Source organism: Fulmarus glacialis, unplaced genomic scaffold, assembly GCF_000690835.1.
Source record: "Fulmarus glacialis isolate BGI_N327 unplaced genomic scaffold, ASM69083v1 scaffold23979, whole genome shotgun sequence".
Lineage (NCBI taxonomy): Eukaryota > Metazoa > Chordata > Aves > Procellariiformes > Procellariidae > Fulmarus > Fulmarus glacialis.
In genome coordinates this window covers 38,073-57,677 of record NW_009231923.1, presented here as the reverse complement: position 1 = coordinate 57,677, position 19,605 = coordinate 38,073, and the positions used below count along the sequence as shown (strand labels likewise).

At 37.8% G+C, this 19,605-nt stretch overlaps 1 protein-coding gene across 2 annotated transcripts in view; it reads right to left on the bottom strand.

Annotated features, from left to right (window-relative positions):
* Positions 1-7,138: 7,138 nt before the first annotated feature.
* GALK2 (galactokinase 2) overlaps positions 7,139-19,605 on the bottom strand; it is a 49,029-nt gene continuing 36,562 nt past the window's right edge. For both annotated transcript variants that reach the window (XM_009584734.1, XM_009584735.1), the window contains 2 exons: positions 14,421-14,622; positions 7,139-7,613 (listed from right to left, as the gene is read on the bottom strand). In XM_009584734.1, the coding sequence (XP_009583029.1) occupies positions 7,406-7,613; positions 14,421-14,622 (410 nt within the window). In that variant the 3' untranslated portion in view covers positions 7,139-7,405. The remainder of the gene's footprint in view (positions 7,614-14,420; positions 14,623-19,605) is intronic.

The window sequence follows — 19,605 nt, the reverse complement described above, 5'->3', positions numbered from 1 at the left end:
CATGATGTTGATTTTCAAAAATGTTCCATTTTCTTTTTTGAGAGTATGAATTATAAATTCATGAATCACAGAAAGCAAGACTGTAATAAAACTTAAAAGTTGGAAACACTACATAGCACTCATCCATGTCATCCTCAAAAAAACCGATGTTGAAATTTTTCATAGTTTGATTAAAAGCCTAAAACCTTCTATTCATTTTACAGCTAAAACAGCAAGACGGATGGTCTTTCATATGCATTTATGTAATGAGCAAAAGGCAGCTAATGAACACATCAGGAAACGTCTAGACAAAACCTAAAAATGGACAAATATGTAAATTTCAGTGTACCACTTGGAACATTACACAGCATAGAATCTCATAAATAAACACCTAACTTTGTCTAAAGACTTAAAGTATTTTTAATGTTTTGTTTTAATAGTATGTATTTCAAAGGAAAGGAACTTATCTCCAAAAAACACATCTAGGAATTAAAGATGGTCCCTAATGAACAGACAAAGGGAGTAAAAAAGGAGAAGCCTTTGCAGCCATAAAAGTAGAGTTCAAAATATCATCCCTCTTACAACATATTTCCTGAAAATAGGCTTGTGGAGCACAAAAGTCAATTCTGGAAACTCTAGAACTATGAAAGCAAGTCCAGTAGTCGGCACTTTCAAAAATAAATAAAACCATCAGGCAACAACTGTATGCTAATTGCATTTAAGAAATAAGAGACCACCTACATAGAAATAAAATAAATCTCATTAGTGGAGCTAAAGCAGATAGTTGAGATTCAGACTCTGTTAACCCAACCCCTCAGGCTCGCTTGAAAGAGCTTACAGAGTCACTGCCATTTTCTGAGTGATGGAACAGAAGTATAAAACGTGCACCAACACCTCAGTGCCCCTAACTCAAGTGTGCTCTAGTAGTCGATGTGCATTTCTTGGCAGAGTTTCTTGTGCCCTCGCTTTCAGAGGATCCGACCAGATTTTTCTTGCTGAATGAGCACAGCTAAGACAGGGAGAAAGAAGGTCACCAAGAGCAGTCTGTGTGCAAGAGGCTGCTAGTTTAGTATAGTACTAAGAAATCCCACAAATCATTACATTTTCTTCTGTCAATATGATTTTATTCATTTAACCATTAAATTTGTTGTACCAAAAATCAGCTTTGTGAAGGCAAAACCCTGAAATCTCTTAATCAAGAAAGTTAAATATTTTATGAATTTCAGACAAGACAATAAATTTTTGACTTTTTCAACAACAATAGCAAGAGTCCTGTAAGTCCGTCTCTTGAAGCAGCTTACACTAGCCATCTTATTCCCTCTAGAGGAAGTATTGAAAATCATTTGCAACAGTGCCCCCGTCTCTCCCCATTGGCCATCATCAGGTTATAGATCTTCAGAAACAAAAGCTGCCCAGGCCTCCTCTCATTCTCTCAAATGGTCTTCTGAAAAGAAAAAAAAAAAAACTCAAGGCTTTTGAAAGCTCATCATCTGCTCTGCTGCTGATTGGCTTTCTACAGCAGTTGGATTTGCTGTAGAAAAAATTGCACAGTAATTTAGCTGGATGTATTCTTAGGATCAAGGCCTGACAATAACTAACTTTAAAAACAGCACAATAGGTATTTTTTTCATTGATCTTTAACCCTTTGTCCTCAAATCTTTCCGTTCATAGTTAGTATTTGGCTCCGATTAAGTTTATGATTCAACTGTGGAGCTTTAACTTAATCTGACAGAAGTTCTGTAAATCCTTGCTAGACTCTTTTGGTTCTGATTTTAGCTCCTGTTTTGTGTTAGAGTTTTTAATTCAGCTATGAAAGTTAGAGCTTTATGTTTCTAACATAAAATTAGGTTCAGACCTTCATAAAAAAATCATTATTCATGCAGCTGCTATTGCTGCTTAAAAGTGGCTCACTGAATCCTTCCTCAAGGATAGGGTCGTCTTGTCTTAATTCTTCTCTAGACAGAAACCTGGACAGGAAGGAGACAGTAACAAGAAAGCATGTTGACTGCGAGAAAGCCAGTAGAACACTCTCCGGCATTTAATCAGAACAATTTCATTCTGTTGATAATTGATCAATAGAAACACAACCAAGAAATCCCGCTTGAAGTCAGAACAGCTTAGCCAACAAAAATAAATATATATATTTGTCACATGAGGGACTGATAAGAAACCAGAAAATGGAGAACAACATGAATAAAACCCCCGATTATATGAAATTTGGCAAAAAATAATGCCTTTAATAATAATCCTGAGGAACTGCTGTAAGAGTTTCATACAAACCTGCTTTAGTGTCCCTTGAAAAACTAATTTGGATTAAAAAAAAAAAAACAAAACCCACACATCTGGCTTGATCATTGGCTAATAGAATGTATTTTTATTCCCACCCCAAATCACATACAGCTTGGCTAGAAAGACGACAGCTGCTTGGGCAGTAGTGTGTTTCAGTTTGAAGTACATCTAATCTTTATTGAGTTATTTGAGCCTCGTGTGCCAAGTGCAGAAAAGCATGCTTTTGTGGGGAGAGGATTTTTTTTTTTTTTCCTTTTAATATTAATGTGTAATTTTGGCCAACAAAGTAGTGCTTAGGAGACAATAGCAATTCTCAAAATGCATTAGACTTAAAATCCAATAAATATACCAAATGCTTTTGTATAAATCCTCATCCAGTTTGTTGCTTCTGCAGGAACCACTGCTATTGGAAATCAATCATCTCAAACATTTTATTGGTCAATTAATTCTGAAAGCTCCTTAGTGTCTTCTCATCTGATTAGCTTCAACAATTTGTACTCCTCTGCAGATTTTCCACTTACAAGTCTTACGCATATAATGAATTTGGCATGAGTGCCTTAATTACATGTGAGATTTTGGGCATGTCAGTTTTATGTGCAAACTCTCACTACATGTTGTCCTACTGAGTGAAATGTTTGCTAGGGAATATAAACTGGGGTAAATCCATGTTCTGCTGAACTCAGTGACCAAATCTGCAGAGACTTCAGGGGCTTCAGAAAATGTTCATCTACAGGCTTTACTGGTAAAACAATGACCTGAGGAAAAAAAATCTGCCCAGAAAACAGCAGTTCCCAATGTATCAATTACAGCTTGGTCCTACTACCTGAGTTAGACTGGGTACTGAGTCCCACTGAAGTGTGAGAGATTGCAGAGGAGGTTGAGGACTATCTACCATCATCAGTGGCAGACTCTGCCTCCTAGTAAACACGGTGGTGTTATCGGAGGCTGTGATATGGTATCCTGCAGAATCTCGTAGTTACTTACTTTCGATGAAAGTCCAAAAGCAGAGGGCAGAGTATGAGAGATAAGATCAAGAACAGAATTAATCTTTTGTCTCTATTTTATGAGATACTGAATCTCAGAAGAGTGTTCAATGAAAAAACAGCTGAGGTAGGACAGATGTGACAGCAATATTGCTTGGCAGCGCTTTCTCTGCCAATCCTGTGTACGCTGGGAAGATCTGTCAAGGGTGCCTATATCACAGGGAGCAATTTTCAGTTAGTTTTACGTTCCCCATTGTACTCCTTTCTGCACTGTGAACCAGTCTCTTATCAATACCTAGCCTTCCATCTCAAAATTAGCATTTAAAATATAATTTAACATGCTGCATGATTCACAGGTTTTCTTGACATTAAGCCTTGCCAGTCTGGTTTTCATGCTATTGTTATTTTGCAGTATAAGTCCTTTTATAGACTTCATTTTTCTTGATGAAGCATATAATGACAAGAATCAGAAAGCACTACTTCAATCCTGCCCCTAACAGCTATGATGTGCAAAGTATCTTTTTTTAGAACAAGATCGCTCTTGTGAATGTTGTTCTGGGTTTATCTATATCTGATTTATCTATCTTTGTTTATCTATATCTGATTGGTATTTAGCACACAAATAAACTTCATAGTTAGCTGAAAATACAAATCTTTCATTTGACTGAAACTGTAGCACAGCAGTTGCTCCAATGTATCAAGATGTTATTAAAGAGACACATGGACTCGGAGAGGAATTTCAGAAGGATTATACTGAGTAAGTACACAGCAGTTACTAAAATAAAAGTTGGCAATCAGATCATATTAACTGTATTAACCAATATTCCCAAAGATGTTATGTAAGTAATTACTATATATTAGGTTGTCGTATATACGTGTCTGTGTGTGTATGTGTGCTGTGTCCAAGAGAGCAAATGTCAAATATACAGTCACGATCCCTTCCCATCAAGTGAATGGTAAACTTACTCTCGTTCTATTTCGGAGCATGACCATTTTCCTACATACAAGATACGCAGTCAGCAAGTACAGTGATGAAGATGTACATCTCAATGGGATTAAGATAATACAGAGTATTAATATGGCACCAGGCAATATTGCCGCACTTAAGTGTCTAACCGTGTCTCCATTCCAAATCCTTTTTGGAAAGGTTTAGAACCCATTTACTGCATAGTAAGATTAAACTCACGATTGAATGAATTACAGTCAGACATTATAGTACGATAAAATCATACTCCACTGATAATCACAGCTCGTGCTAACAGGATGCATCACTTCTGCATATATTCTGACATTTAATTTTGTTAGTTTTCCAAATGTGTGTGTGTGTGTATGTATATACAGATTAGCATTATGTTAGCTACAGAAAAGATTTTGAAAACAGTCAGAAAAGCTATGAAAAATACAGATCTGGAAAGACTTGCTTAGGAGTTGGTTCTTTATACACAGAAATTTTCATCCAACCCCAAATCTTCTCGCTTTATTGTTAGAAATACTACTAATATCCTTGCTGCTTACCTTACACATTGTTGGTATATCATTCTCATGCTCTGATTATCGGGGGTTTTTATCATTATGTAGAAAAATGTCTTCAAAGGTTTAAAAGGCAAAAAACCCAAACCACAGATTCATTCAATATTTTTTGTTTGTTTGTTTAAAAAGAAACATGTACTTCCTATTGGTAGTCAGTAAATAAAAATGCCTGAGTGCCATTTTTATGTATATAGTTTGAATACTTTAAGTCTTTCAATGAAAGTTATGTCCCAATTTAATTTGCAGATTTCAGCAAAAGTATGGGAAAGACACTGAAGCAATAAAAAAGGAAAGGAAAGAAATTAATCAGAAGCTTAGAACGATCGGTTTTATTCTCTTATACTGTGCCAGGCTTCTATTTTCTTTGTTTATGAGAATATAATTTATAAGATTCATTGACAGAAAAATTCTGAAATGTATTGCAGCCTGCATGTTTTTGGGGAGATTCCATGACTTTGTGTGTCATGCTCAACTTAAGAAGAAAAAAAAAAACCCCTAATATATCTTTATTCTGCTCACACGCTGATTAGTGCTTCCATGCATCCAGCTGAACTAAAGTTCAATGCAAATATATTAATGAAATACATTGTACTCCATTTTTATGACAGGATAATAAACAGGAACTTGCTGAATTAAACTGAGGATTATATTTAATAACACAGTTAGTAACAAAGCCATGGCATTATTTTCTTTAAAATCTCTAAGGTTATCTTGGACATTCTTGAAGATATTTACTTACTGTTGTTTGATTTTTGCAGTCCTATGTTTACAGGTTTAGTTGAATGTACAGCATATTTGCTCTACATTACAAATAGGTTACAAGATATTCAATTTCTATAGATAGTAAAAGTGAATGTTTTGAGATTAAACCTTTCTATAATTTTGCCTCTGATTCTTAACTGTCTCCCTTATCCCTTGCTTTCCCCTTCTCAAATGCATCCTTTTAACTGTCCTCCCTCCAAACCCTGTCTCTTCATCTCCCCATCATGCCCAGACCCCATCCTTTTCCTCTCTTGAGTACTTGATTTGCCTGATCTACAGCACTCTCTGTTCCACTTTTCCTGGTAGTCAGAAAACAGAAATCTTCTCTAGTGATAATATTACCATTGTATGTCCCCTCTGAGGTTCCTGAAAAGATCTGGCAGTTTGCATTGGCTGTTGTTCATCTGCTGTGTTCAAATTTGGCAGAGTCCTCTCACAGAATTAGTAGCCTTTAAGAATTTGGTTTTGGCCTGAATTAGCACAGGTAATGTACAGAGGATCTCTTCTTAGAGATCTCTAATTTGATGCAGACTTCGGATGTTAGCTTGTGTTTGGCATCACAAAAATGTACACAGGGACAAATCTTGCTACGTCTTTTATGGCTGCAAGGGTTATGACACTAGCAAAGCTTCTCTTGAGTTTTCATTGTAGATATGAGAGAAGTGGGAGTTTGTGTGCTGTGAGGGAGAGGGCACAGGAACTGAACTTTCCACGTGGAGGCAGGGTCAGGACATCTTTGGGGTATCTTGATGTACAGTCACCTTCTGCAATCACAATCATTTCTCCTACTGAGGAAATGGGTTATGAATTGTGGACGCTGTACTTCCAAATGCAGTTACAACCCTGAGATCGTCAGGAGTGTACAGTGGGAGCGAGACAGGAGTTTGTCAACAACAGGTCAATGACATTTATTCTTGGTCTCATCTATTTACTTTTGCTTAGTACAATTGAGTGAATTATCTCCTTAATTATTCCTTCTAGATTTTAATTGCTTTTTTACATGGTCAATGGATTATATTTAATGCTTTGTAATAGATTTGCATAAAAATGCAAATGCTCTACCTTGTAGAAGCACAGCTAGGATACAACAATTATAATATGGTGTTTGGATAACTCAAAGCCAAACTTTGCTTCATTATTTATTCATTCACTTAGGGGAGTATGTTGTCATATTGTACAGCTTGCAGACAGCATTCATTTTTGTTGAAACTTTCACAAGTCACCCTTGCACAAGGATACATAAGAAACATAGCTAGTAGGAAAGTTTTCCTGCTTAAGATAATGTATTCCTAATGTTTTACTTGGCCTGCACGTGCTCCTCCAATATTATCATTAATTACAACAGTAATAATCCTGTTTGAGGAGAATATAAAACTTCTAATGTTTAGCAAGTTCCTTCCAATTTTTTGAATGCTTCAGTTTAATCTTCCATTTCTACAGGACACACTAAACGAATGAATATCCAGCACCCAAAGAGAATAAGCACTGAACAGCCCTGCAGACATTGTGAGGCTCCGGCCCTACAATGGAATAGCTCATTGCTCCACTTGGTCTTACTTTTCTGACAGTAAATGGAAAAGAAGAGAGATCCACTGTAACAAAGCATCATCTTTATTTCAATTTCAGTTTTCCTTGTCAATAGGTTTTGTAAATCAAAGTTTACACTGAAAGATATTTTTAGTATGAAAAAAAAGATTTTTATAATCAAAGAGTTCTCTTTTAATCGCTTCTTCAGAAATATATTTTGATAATAGCAACCGCTCATTACAATAAAAAACAGAAAAGGCATTCATTTACTGCGGCATGGGAAGTACTGCCAGTTCTAAATGCCCTACATAGTTTCTTTAAAATTTTCACGTTCTTTAGGCCTCAACAAAAACCAAAGCTCCTCTTCCAGGTTTGGTAGCAAACAGACTATTATTCTCCAGTGCTAACCTTTGGACATTGGTTTGGTAATAAGCTTTTTTTACATTTTTTAGGAAAGTATTCAGTTTGTCAGTAGGCACCATTGACACAGTGCAGCCACCCCATCCAGCTCCAGTCAGACGTGACCCGATAGCCCCAAATTGCCTAAAACAAAATAACAGAAAAAAAAAAATGTAAAATAAACCAAAAAGGGGTAATTTGTCATATATAAAATTCCTACAGAAAACTAGTGAATACTTCACTCAAAACACATCTACATCATCTGATTTTTCTGAAGTTCACTTGGTTGTATGTGACGTTACAGCAATTTGCAGTTACCATTTTGGACCAAAAAAAATGCTGACGCTTTAAACTGCAATATAGTAATTTCTGTCAATTCCAAAAGCCACCCTCTTTTATAATGCTTCAGCATCAGCTGTTTTAAGGATCACAGCACAGCTGAGATGAAGAAAGCAGGGGAAGAAAGGAATTGTGTTAGCAACATTCATAAGACATCAGAAGTGAAAACAGAAATACATGACAAAAATAACAAAAGAGGGTTCATAAACTAATTGCACAGGATGTAGGCATGCAAGCCATTTTCTAATGTGGCAAAGACAAATAGCTCTATTCTTCCAGGACAGATCTAAAATATGCTGAAGATTCACAGGCTTCTGCAGGACTGCTGAGCATGCCAGTCAAAAAAGGGGAGTTCAGAAACTCTTAAAAAGTCATACAGAGTCATTGCACTCAAACATCCATTCATGCTGAATGGACAGAGTTAGGTATCTCCCGTTAGAGGAACCTCATGAACTTAACAGATCTACAGCAGTAGAGGTAAAGTAAGAATTTAATCCCAAAAGAAAAAAATGCTCTTAATAAGGAGAGTGAATAGAAAGAACAATGACAAATAAATGACATCCAAAATACAAACCATTCCCAGCCTCAAGATACTGGCCTGCTAGAAATGTCCTACAGCAAATCCCATGCCATTACTCTGCAAGACTCAGACGCCATCTCATTAGAATTTAGTAGAATTATTTTGATTAGTTTGCTTACCTGTGTTCCTGATCTTTACTTAGATTCAGAAAAAGTAGGAAAAGATGATGTAATAAATTTCTTTGGGGCTCTTCTAACCTAGTCAGCACAGGATGATTTAGAAAACTCATTTGAAATCTTATTCTCATGAGAGATCTAATCTGATTTGCAAACAAACACTTTTGATATGTTTCCAATACCCATGCATGGAGAGATATACCAGTCCTAGAATGTGTCTGAGGGAGAGATGGCATCACATGAATAACATATTGGAAAATGACAGCTCATTCCGAGTAGGCTGTGGTAATTTTTCATATGTGCATTTTATGTTAAATGAATCTGGTATACTGCTGGGTTAGTAGAGGTTTAGGTCATATTTCAAGCAAGTACTTACATATGTGTTTGATTCTAAACATGCTTACATCTCTTCTTGAACAGAAACACTTTCTTCAGTGTGTCTGTGTGGTGCCACCCTTCATATTGACTCGATTTTATGTTCATTCTTTATTTCCTGTTGGTGTTTTTTTTATTATTACTATTATTATTATTATTATTCCTGTAAGCCACTCATTCTCTGATGCAATTTTTGTCATTTCTGGTCCATGGAGCAACCTCCTAAAAAGAGCAGGATCCAATCCAGTCTCAACTGCTATCAATAGGGAAATTCCCATCGACTTCATAAGGCCCAATCCACTTTTCAAAGTCTGCTAAATCAGCTGTCTGTACTCATTTGGTCTGTTACCTCAGTCAGAACTTAGTATTTCAGATGGTGTCTGGCTTTTATTTTGGTAGGCAACTGAAATCCCTTCAGAATTGTTCTGAACCTTTTATTGATTTCATAATTCTCTGTGGTCATGCTCATGCCTCATTTTTACTGAGTCATTTTAAAATACTTAGTTGAAATAAAGCATAATGTAGACAGAAAATATGCCTGTTTCAGTGCTGAAGTCACTGTGTTTCAAAATACTGTGGCTAACAGTTTCAAATGCGGTGATATGATTAGACACTTTGGGCTTAATGCTGAGGAACTTGGCATTTTGATGGACAGTGCTGTAACACCTGAAAACTAGGTACCTGATATTACAGGAATTCAGAAGTGAGCACCTAATTCTGCTGGAGATCGGTGCATGGGAGGTATCTAGGTCAAACACAAGAAAGTTAGCTTTGAAACAGATCTGAAACTGTCTTTGTCGAGTCTTAATCGGTTCAGTCCTAAGCTAGACTCCTCTGGTAAAGTGGGATTCATAGCCAGACACTCTCTTCTTGTGCACTGGCATCTAAATCACGCGTTTACAAAGAGGAGTATGAGCAGACAATAATCTTGTGGATGGAGTGCTCACCTACACAGTGGGTGACGTGGATTTAACGTGTGGGAAAGTACCCTACACACCGCCCGGGCTATGCTGCAGCCATGAGGACAAGTAATAGAGGGAGAGACGGAGCACACAAGAAAGATAATGTATCTGTAGTCCAGTGTTGGGGGCACTCAGCTCCCAGTCCCGGGTTCTGGCCTTTGCTTCTTGAAGAGTTTATAGATCTTGTTCCAGTATTCACTAGATAAAACAAGAATTTGTCTTATGAGGAAGGGTGTGTGTGTGTAAATGAGAGTAAAAACATTTTTTTTACTGCAGCAATGGAAAGAAGAATAAAAATGGAAGTGATAGGTAAGACATTGCAGTACCTCATTTTAAAAATAAGTGTGCTGTAAGAGGTGAAAAAATCAGAGCAATATTGTTAATTGCAAATACTCAAAATTATGAACCAGCTATTCAGAAAGCATGGAGTTAACATGATGAGATTTAAATATATAAATGGGGGGGTGGGTTTTATACTTATTCTCTTTTGCAGCTTAGTGTGCATTTGAATAGCATTTTTAAGCCTTTCTGGCTCTGAAAGAGCTGCAAACTTCTTTTTGTAGGTGGTTTTTTGTTTGTTTTGTTGAATTTTCAAATTGTTCCGTGACTCCAGGCTTTGCAGCTTTAAGAAAATCATCAGTGATAAGAGTCTTAATAAAATGCAGAGTTGTCTCGGCTACCATAATGCAGCTGGATGTAATGTAAAAACTGTATCTTTTAAAAGTGATCAGAGAGGATTCAGTTATCTTCAGCTGTAAGGGGCACGGCTGGCAACACAAAAATTATCAGGATTTATACCACTAAAAGATGGAGAGTAAGGGAATGAAAGTAAGTTATTTGCAACACTCAAGGATTCTGAGAGATTTTCAAAAGTACCTAAGGAATTCAGGAGCTCAGATCCAATTTTTTATTCATTAATTGTTTAGTAAATCTTCTGTGTTACTTACTTTAAAAGACCAACAGGTAGAACAGCTATTAACATAATGAGATAGGTTGGAGAAAGTACAAGTCTTCTGTCTTTGCAAAAAGAAAAAAAAACAACTGACCAACTAGTGGTTACAGTTTTCAGCACTACAAACCACAGCAAGTATGGATCCCTTTCTTTCTTGGCAGAGGTTGTACAGTAAAACATAAAGATCTAGGCAAAACAGAAAACATCTGGATATGCAGATTATTCTTCACAGTTTAAACCTTGTAAGGAGAGAGCAGCAGTAGACTCAGGCAATTCTGTGGAATGTATTTTTGGAAAGGCTTTTTAAAGTTACAGGGCAGCTGTATATCATTGTAAGTAAAGAATGTAATTTATGTAGTTCCTGGCCATTTCTATAATCACATCAGCCAAGTTTTCCTAGAGTGACTAGTGATTTTATGTCCCTTAGTTTTTTTAATGTACAACTTGAGAAAAGCTAAGACATTTTTTCCAATAGTTTCCAAAAATTAGATGCTGCCTTAAGCTGCAGTCATCTAGAATAGCTATACGCTTTTAGAAATCTACTAACAGAATCAGAAAAACATCAAAGAATATCGAACTTCTGAAGAAGAAAGATCTATTTCTTAGGAAATATTCTTGATGGGACAAGACTGTAAAGAATAATGAACAAATAATTTACTTGTTTCTGTGCAATGAATGTAATAAAAAACCCCAGATTAAACAATTTTAATGTACCAATTAGAAATTGTTTCACACGAATGACACTCCACTGTGGTGCTTAGCTGTGCTCATCATATTAGCTGTGGGCTCCTCTGCTGGTAAATTAGAAATCTGATGTAACATGGGCACACACATCACTTTTTTCCTTCACTATTTATATTTTGGTCCCTGGAACTGAAATGCTCCGATTAATTTTAATTTAATTTAGTAAAACCCTAACTGCGTACTCCTTTCCTTTTGGGTTCTGTGGCTGTGTCTGTGCTACTGCCTGCAAGTCAGTGTCACGATACCCAGGCTAGCTCAGAGAGCAGCAGCTGTCTAGCTGTGAAAGCCCAGAGCTCAGCATAAATGAGAAACAGAGAATTTCCATCCCCATGCTGAGCTTCGTGCTGCAATAGACTGTTCCTAGCATCCATGCTAGCTTATTTAAATGTAGCACAGGTAACTCCATGCTGTAGTACAGATCTTATCAATTTATACCTACTTGAAACAGGATAGTTTTCTCCCAGCATTTCTAAGAACAGGCCCTATCAGTATGATTCAAGCTGGATACCCTAAGTGAAGACACTTAAAATGGCTAGTTACTTTTGCAAAGTTCAGTCATCAGATGCTATTGACTGAGGCATCAACACTGGGTAGTTACTGTACCTAAAAATATTGCTGATGTTACGTTTTAAGGCTTCTCCTCTGTCAATGGTGTGATACCTTGCACTGGATCAAGACTTTGTAGCCCAAGATTTTTGATCATTCAGTAGAGCATGGTTTTTGTCTTCAGCTGACTCTGGAGACAGTTCTCCCTTCTCACACACAGATCAGCAGTTCTCTTTGAGTAGCTGGGACAACCGTGGTGGCATTGCCTCGCTAACTGAGTGACTGTCGTAGCTTATTCTATTATGCGATCATTACGTGATACAATAAACTGAACATTGCCTGTGAGTTACGTACTGGATTGGCTCCCAAGAGAAGGAACAAAAATTGTATTGCTAAATTACTATCAGACTATCCAATGGCTATCAGGGCTTCTCTGTGTTTTATCACAAAACAGCATGTGTATCCCATATGCAAAATAATCTGTGAATGTCCAGAAGTCTCCTGTTCAGATTTTAAGTTTGTAGTTTTCTGGCTCAGAGGCCATTTGATCTTGTCTGCAAAAGAAATCAGACTAACCTAAATAATCATCTGTATCATACTCTATCAATTTACAAACCTGGTAAATGGGTATTACAACTTACAAAATCTGCATGAGTATTGAAGTAAGAAAGCATATGGCAAATTGCATCTTTGTAGAATTCATATTTTCATTATAAGCCAAACTAACTTCTTAGTTAAAAAAAAACAGAACAAAACAAAACACAGTTGCTAGTAAAGAAATATTTTTGTAACTTTCATTTTTAGCTGATAAGGTATTCATTTTGTTTAGCTTCAAATTCAAACAGTTTCTGTTTTCTTCAAGACTGAAAGATACAGAAAGAGGATGGGATACTTTATAGAGTATTTGCTTCTAAAAGACAGTGAAATAAGGTTTCTTGACCTCAGGCCTGCAAACACTTATGGCACCCTACATTCCCTTCTGGCAGGGCAGTGACACTCCGGCTTAGGGCAGAGTTTCCCAAACTAAGCACACCCTTCTCCAGGGAGAACTAGGAGCTGTAACAGATGAGCAGAAGTATGAAGGTGGCATCACCAGGAGCCATGATGAAGTGAATGAGGGAAGCAGCTGGGAGAAGGTGGCTGGTGCAGAGGCAGGGATGGAGTAGTGGTGGGAAAGCTCAGGTGGGCAGCTGTTTATTCCCCCAAGCCACTGTTAAAATGATCACCAACCACTGAATGCCTTCTATAGGCACTGAATTTAGATCAAAGCTAGCATAAGATGTCTGTCCCATGATTAAACGTACCAGAAAAATGGAAATTACGAGGGACTGAAATGTATACATCCTTTCATGCTGGTCCTGTGGTACGGATCAAATACTACGTAGAATGTGAGTACTAAGTATTCATTTTTACTTTCTGTATTAACACATGGTTACACCAGATCTCATCATCCACTGTAGCAGAGTTATGAAAAGAACAGCCTGCTACATGCCACAGCTCACTTCATGCCATTTCTCAAACTTGGTTTATTCTGGCTAGAGGATATGAAACTGGGGAGGAATAGAGGGAGAACAGAAAGGACAAAATGACACTCAGGGAATGTGTTTTGGAGTTGAGAGGGCTTGTTTTATTGCGGCCAAACTGAGTTAGGGAACCCAGCTGAAAGAATGAAGCTGGGGCAGTGATGGAGACTGAATAATGTGGGGAAAACTCACACATACAATGCAGAGAGCAGAAGCAGAGTGTTAGCCATTATAACACTTAACACACTCCTCTTTTGGAATACTTTTCACAGTATGGTGAAATACTGTCCAACCTATCTGATACCCTAGACGACACTTTTTTTTTAACTGAAAAAAATGCACTAGTATTTCACAATATACCATTATGATTTCAACGCAACCTAAGAATGTAGAACAGCTTGCTTATGCCCTGGAATTCCCACAGCGGCAGTTCTGAAATGGTTAAGAAATATACAAAAAGTATCAGAGTTCAAATAGAACAACTAAGATGATGTTTTAAGAAAACCAGTTATGACTTCTTCTACAACTTAAAAAAAGAATAGCCAACAGTCTAACGTAACACTTGTGATGATGAGTCAGTCCAAAAGCAAAGTCTGTAATAAAGCCATAAACTGCAGCTTTCATCTGAAAGTATTACACAGATGTCAGTAGGGAAACAATTGACCATGTAATGTCCCTGCAGGAGATTAATTTTGTAATAAGAGACAAGAATACTTTCATTTTAAAATTGCAATAGCCAACGATGTCATATTTTCTCATCAATTCAAACAATATTCTCAACAGGCGATTACTCTTCCTTGTGGTCAAAACTTACAGGCAGATGTCTACCAGCCGATCCAGTTCAGGACAGCTGCATTCATACATTTCCCTGCAGCTGATATAGCTTTGGTTCATTAATTCTCCCAGCAGCTGGATTGCATTGGCAGGTGCTTCGTTGCATATCTTCTTAAATTCCAGCACTCTGGCAGCTTCACTATACACATGCTTTGCACGCTGGTATAACTTAAAGGTGGGAACTAAACAAAATGAAAATATTAAGTACTACAGTTATCCATTAATATTCACTACAAAAGGAACATACAAAAACATAGCAGAATTATTTTTTTTTAGTTATTTTATATTAGAACTCTCTAGGCTAAAAGTCTTCTGGAAAAGCTCACCTACACCTTCTTTAAAAGCCCTAATAAAAATAGTATTTAGAGTTCATCAAAATACAACGTACACATTTTTTTTCATGTTGATAACTTCATGCACGTGCTCTGGTTCTTTGCTGTGTCACTGAACAGACCCAGTCTCTCCTTTTACTTTGAAGAGGCAAGCCACAAGTTTAAGACTTAGCAGTGACATGCATTAGGGCAATAATCTAAAGCTTTTGGGTCTTCAAATACCAGCAAAACTGAGAACACCAGAAAGGTACCCAGTGCCCTGCAGGTGGCCGTCGGCCAGCACCTGCTGGCCCAGGGCATTGTGTGTGACTGCTCCAGGCCAAAGCTGTATCAATTATGTAACTGTGTGGATGGACCTTGAAAAATACAACCACCAAACCACCAAAAAACTTTTTCTTTTTTTTTTTTTTTTTTTTAAAATTGAGATTAACAAAAATGCTATTATCAATATTTCCTGGTGCATAGGTAAGGAAGCCCTCTCAAATATTTTCTCAATGATGCAGGATCACCCTGCCTGTAAATAATAGTAGATTAAAGGTACAATGAAAAGCACAGGTGCTTTCAGTTTGGTTTTCAGGGTTTATTTTTGGTGTGCGTTACCAGCCAGAGTGTCAGTGCTGCCTATGTGGATGTGAAGAGATGTCAAGCCCAGAAAGGTACTGCTTAGTATTGACCTACTAAGATTAAAAGCTAGTGTAAGGATTTTGGCTAAAAATTTTTCTATAAAAAAAGCAGTTCCTCTGGGAAGGGTTTGGGGGGTGCCCAAACCTGCGTGGCCATTGGGGTAGAGACCTCCACCAAGCCTGAACAGTGGGGCATAAAAAGGAAAGGGATGGCTGTGGTTAAAGACTCCTCAAGCTACTCCTATGTACAGGAGGGTTTGGTTTGCAACTAATATCCAAGAATTGATCTGCCTTTCCCAACCTTGTGTTGTAGTTCATTGTTTTTCTCTCCCAATATACTCCTGTTTGCTTTAATACCATGGCTGATATTGAGGAAGTATTGTTCTCCAGAAGCATGCATGACATAATTTATGATTAACTGGTTTACTTGAGCTGTTTGGGTGGTAAATATTAGGTAAGTGGACTTCATTCCCTATGTGGAGCACCTACTGCAGTAAGTTTCCTTATTTCATCACAACTCAAGCACACTCTTGTTAGAGCACCTCAGAACATTCCTCTTTCTCTTTCTACACGTAAATTCGCCTTTAGAGCAAGGTCTCTCTCCTCATCTCAGCTTCTGGTCTCTCTTGCTTTCTAAAATGGCTGATGAAACACTCAAATAGAGGTAAAAGGAGAAGAGAGACAAGCCCTGTATTCAAAACAGAACTCACTATCTGACCCAGACCCATGGAGTACCCACTTGGCTGTTCCATGAAGACAGCCAAGTTCTGGAACCACTTCTGATGATTTCAGCAATCTACATTTGCAAGTATATGTAGAAATCTTCCTTGAAAGACTGGAAATAAAATTGTGTCCAGTATTAAGTCTCTCGTATGTATACTCCAGATTGCAACCCTTACAGACTAAAACTTCATCAGCATCTGTAGAATCCTTTTTTATTTCTCCACAGTAAGTGTAAATCACAACTGTAAATGCTGCAAATACGGTGCTAAGAGTGACACAAGTAGTCTAAAATGACAGAGAAACATTGAACATAGCAGTGTTCTGCTACTGGTGATATTGCTTCTGGTGATATTTATTTTGTAATTCAATACAGTGTGCTACTGAGAAATGCTGTGTTGCTGTCTTTTGAACAGGCCTTCTGAATGCATTTCAAACTAGGACAGAAATGAGAAAATTGAGTGGGCCCCCCCCCCCACCAAACATCATCTTGAGAGTATCAAACGGGAAGAACATATTTTGGTTTCCCATTTAGAGGTGTGTTTTACCCCACTGGATTGTTGTTGCTGCTGGAGTTACTTGCACTGTGTTTTGCAGAGCGATGCTTCAGTATTTTTGAATGTTGAAGAAAGACAGCTCGGCCTATTTTTAAGGATGGTTTCTCTTTAAATATTCTTTTCTTATAAGCCATTGTTTTAGAGCAAGGAGATTTCTAAATGTGCATTCGTTTAGGGAATATCTAAAGTTGCGTGAGAGATTGCCATAGCTCACACTCTCTTGTAAATCACCATTGAACAGTAGTAACCCAAAGAATGAACTGAAAACATGTCTGGTTTCAATTGTAAGGCAACAGACTTGCCAAAGGCTGTGATTGATTCGGAGACCACCCTTTGGTAGAGCAATGCTCTACTGGCCAGATTACCTTAAAAATCTCTGGGGTTGTGTTGTGCTCGTCATGTTATGAATTGGCAACCAGAATGGGCGCTCCGGCTACTGGCTGCCAGCCAAAAGATCTGAGCTGTGTCCTTGACAGCATTCGCTCCCAGGAGAGTCACTCAGTGTAGGGGAGAATTTGCTACCTTGACACTGGCTTTCTCTCGATGTGAAAGCAATCCTTAAGAGCGGCTGTACGTTATTTTGTGGATATGTACCGAATTAGTATCGGTTAAAGGCTGGTATCATCATATTAGCTATTGGTTGGTTATGGGCAGCATTTTATTTCAGAAAATTACATTTGTGTTTAAATTTTTTTTTTGTAGTTTGCCTTTCCTCTCTGGCAGTGTACTGTGCAGGTAAAACTATCTTCAGGACAGCAAACACCTCTGTACTCTAAGTCCTATTCTAAAATAATGAAATGATTCACATATTTTCGTCTTTCAACACCAAATGCCTCTAGTAATAGAGAAACCCTCTTGTATCTCTTTTTGGATGGGTAGTCCAGCTAACCATGTAATAAAAGATAGCAGAGCACACATGATATTTCCAAAAATTACATCTATATTGGAATCTCCTTGCTAAATCACAGCCTGTATATTAGCTCCACATAAATAAAATCTGAATTAATAGGACATGCCAAAGAGCTATGGAGGCTGTGATTTTAGAATAGTGCAGGAACTGATCAGAATCTGCGTGCTACGTGCAGCCACATTTTTTACAATTAAAAAGGACTGATTTCCTAAGCCATACTGTGTCATGGTTAAAAGAAACAAAACCAAAGTGTGCGCACAACTGATTAGTTTATATCTGAGCTAGGGCTGGAGTACTCTGAAAGAGGAAAAACTGAAGCTCTCAAAGTAAACCTTCCAGTGTTGGACTGGGTTATATGGTCTCACCCTCTGTGGTGCTCAAAGGAGAGCAAAAAAAGCAGAGTTTAGGGAGCTAATGCCAGATTCTTAAAAGCATGTGAATCCTTAAATCTATTATAGTGTATGGAAATTAGGTACTTAATCTGACTGAAATGTAAATATACTTTCCTAATCCAGTAAACTATAAAGGCCTGGTTTCTCCCGCTTAAATTTATTGCCAAATTACGGGTACAGGTACCCTCAGCCCCACCTTCTGTCAGTGAAAAGGGCAGGTTAGGGAACTGTTTAACCCACCCAAGACCCGGATTGCGCTGTGGTACCCTTTTCTCTGGTGACTGGAGAGGAACCTAAAACCTTTGGTGCAATGTAACTAGCTGGCTGCCATGCTGACGTAAGAGCAATTGCCTAGGGCATGTCTAAAGTAATGTTTCTTCCATAAGGGGATCTGTGCAATATCCAGTTCAAGTGCTCTGCTTGTTTAAAACGCTGTAGCGCCATTCGGACTGATGGAGATTTGTATCAGCCGAGGATCTAGTCTCTGACCAGAACCATGCTCTCAAAAACTGTTCTTTGAAAATCACTACACACTTCCTCTCTGCCATGTTCTGCGTAGCTCACTGCCATGGAGGAGTGAACTGTTTGCTTTTAGACTTAGACACACTCGCATCATCAGAATCTCAGTGTCTCTTTTGTCCCTTTCTGCAAAGACAGTATGGAGATTGTGATTTATTTTGTATGGTATCAGCTGCACACAGAAAAAGTTTCTTGTGGACTCAAGCGCGGGTGAGCGATACCTTTTTATGGATTGAAACAGATACAGATCAGAAGAAATGAAAGTAAACCTGTAAAGTCAAAATGAGACCAAAGCAAACTTTAAGGAGGACAAGGAATCCTATACCCGGGTCTGCTCTTAGTGACATTGTGTCACTATTCAGCCTGCTACTGGAGCAGCTAATCCACCTTCCAGGCCATAGCCTCACTAACTGTGTTTCTGAAGTTTCAAAGAGGACACACTGAATCTTCTACAAGGAATTTCCTCCACTGTTAACTGCTTTGTATTACCAGTCCTTATGTATTTTTCAGAGAATGTCAGCAACTCTTGCTGACTCTTTGTGGATTCTTTGCACCCTAGTTTTGCTCCTCTGCAGAGGATTTCTGTAATGTCATCCATGTCATTCACTTACAAACCACCAAATGCCCTTGAAAGAAATGGTGACATTTTCCAGTGCACTAACAGCTCGCACTGCAGCAAGAACCTTCCAAGTTTTTAAGACACAGCAGACTAATATTAATGAAAGTTTGTCCAAAATCCATATAAAAACTCTTAAAAACAAACAAAAATCATGGGGTTGGAGTCCCAAACAACTGTGGGTTAATTAAATATAGCTAAGCAGTTTACTGTGGGTTTTCAACTGTATGGTCATATTTTTAATTTTAGCTTTATAAAAATTGTGCAAACCTGTCCACTCCATTTACAGGGATTTTTTTTCCTTTATAATTAAACACTCTGGCTTTTCAACAACTCATATTATTTGTTACAACTTCAAGTTCAGCAGATTCCTTTCTTTAGAGGCTTCCTGTACAATTCTATCTGACCTTTAGCTAATGACCAACCTCTTTAGGCTATATATTTTTTTTCTGGTTGCTTTGGCAGCTTCTTAAAATATGTTTCACTGTAGATTAAT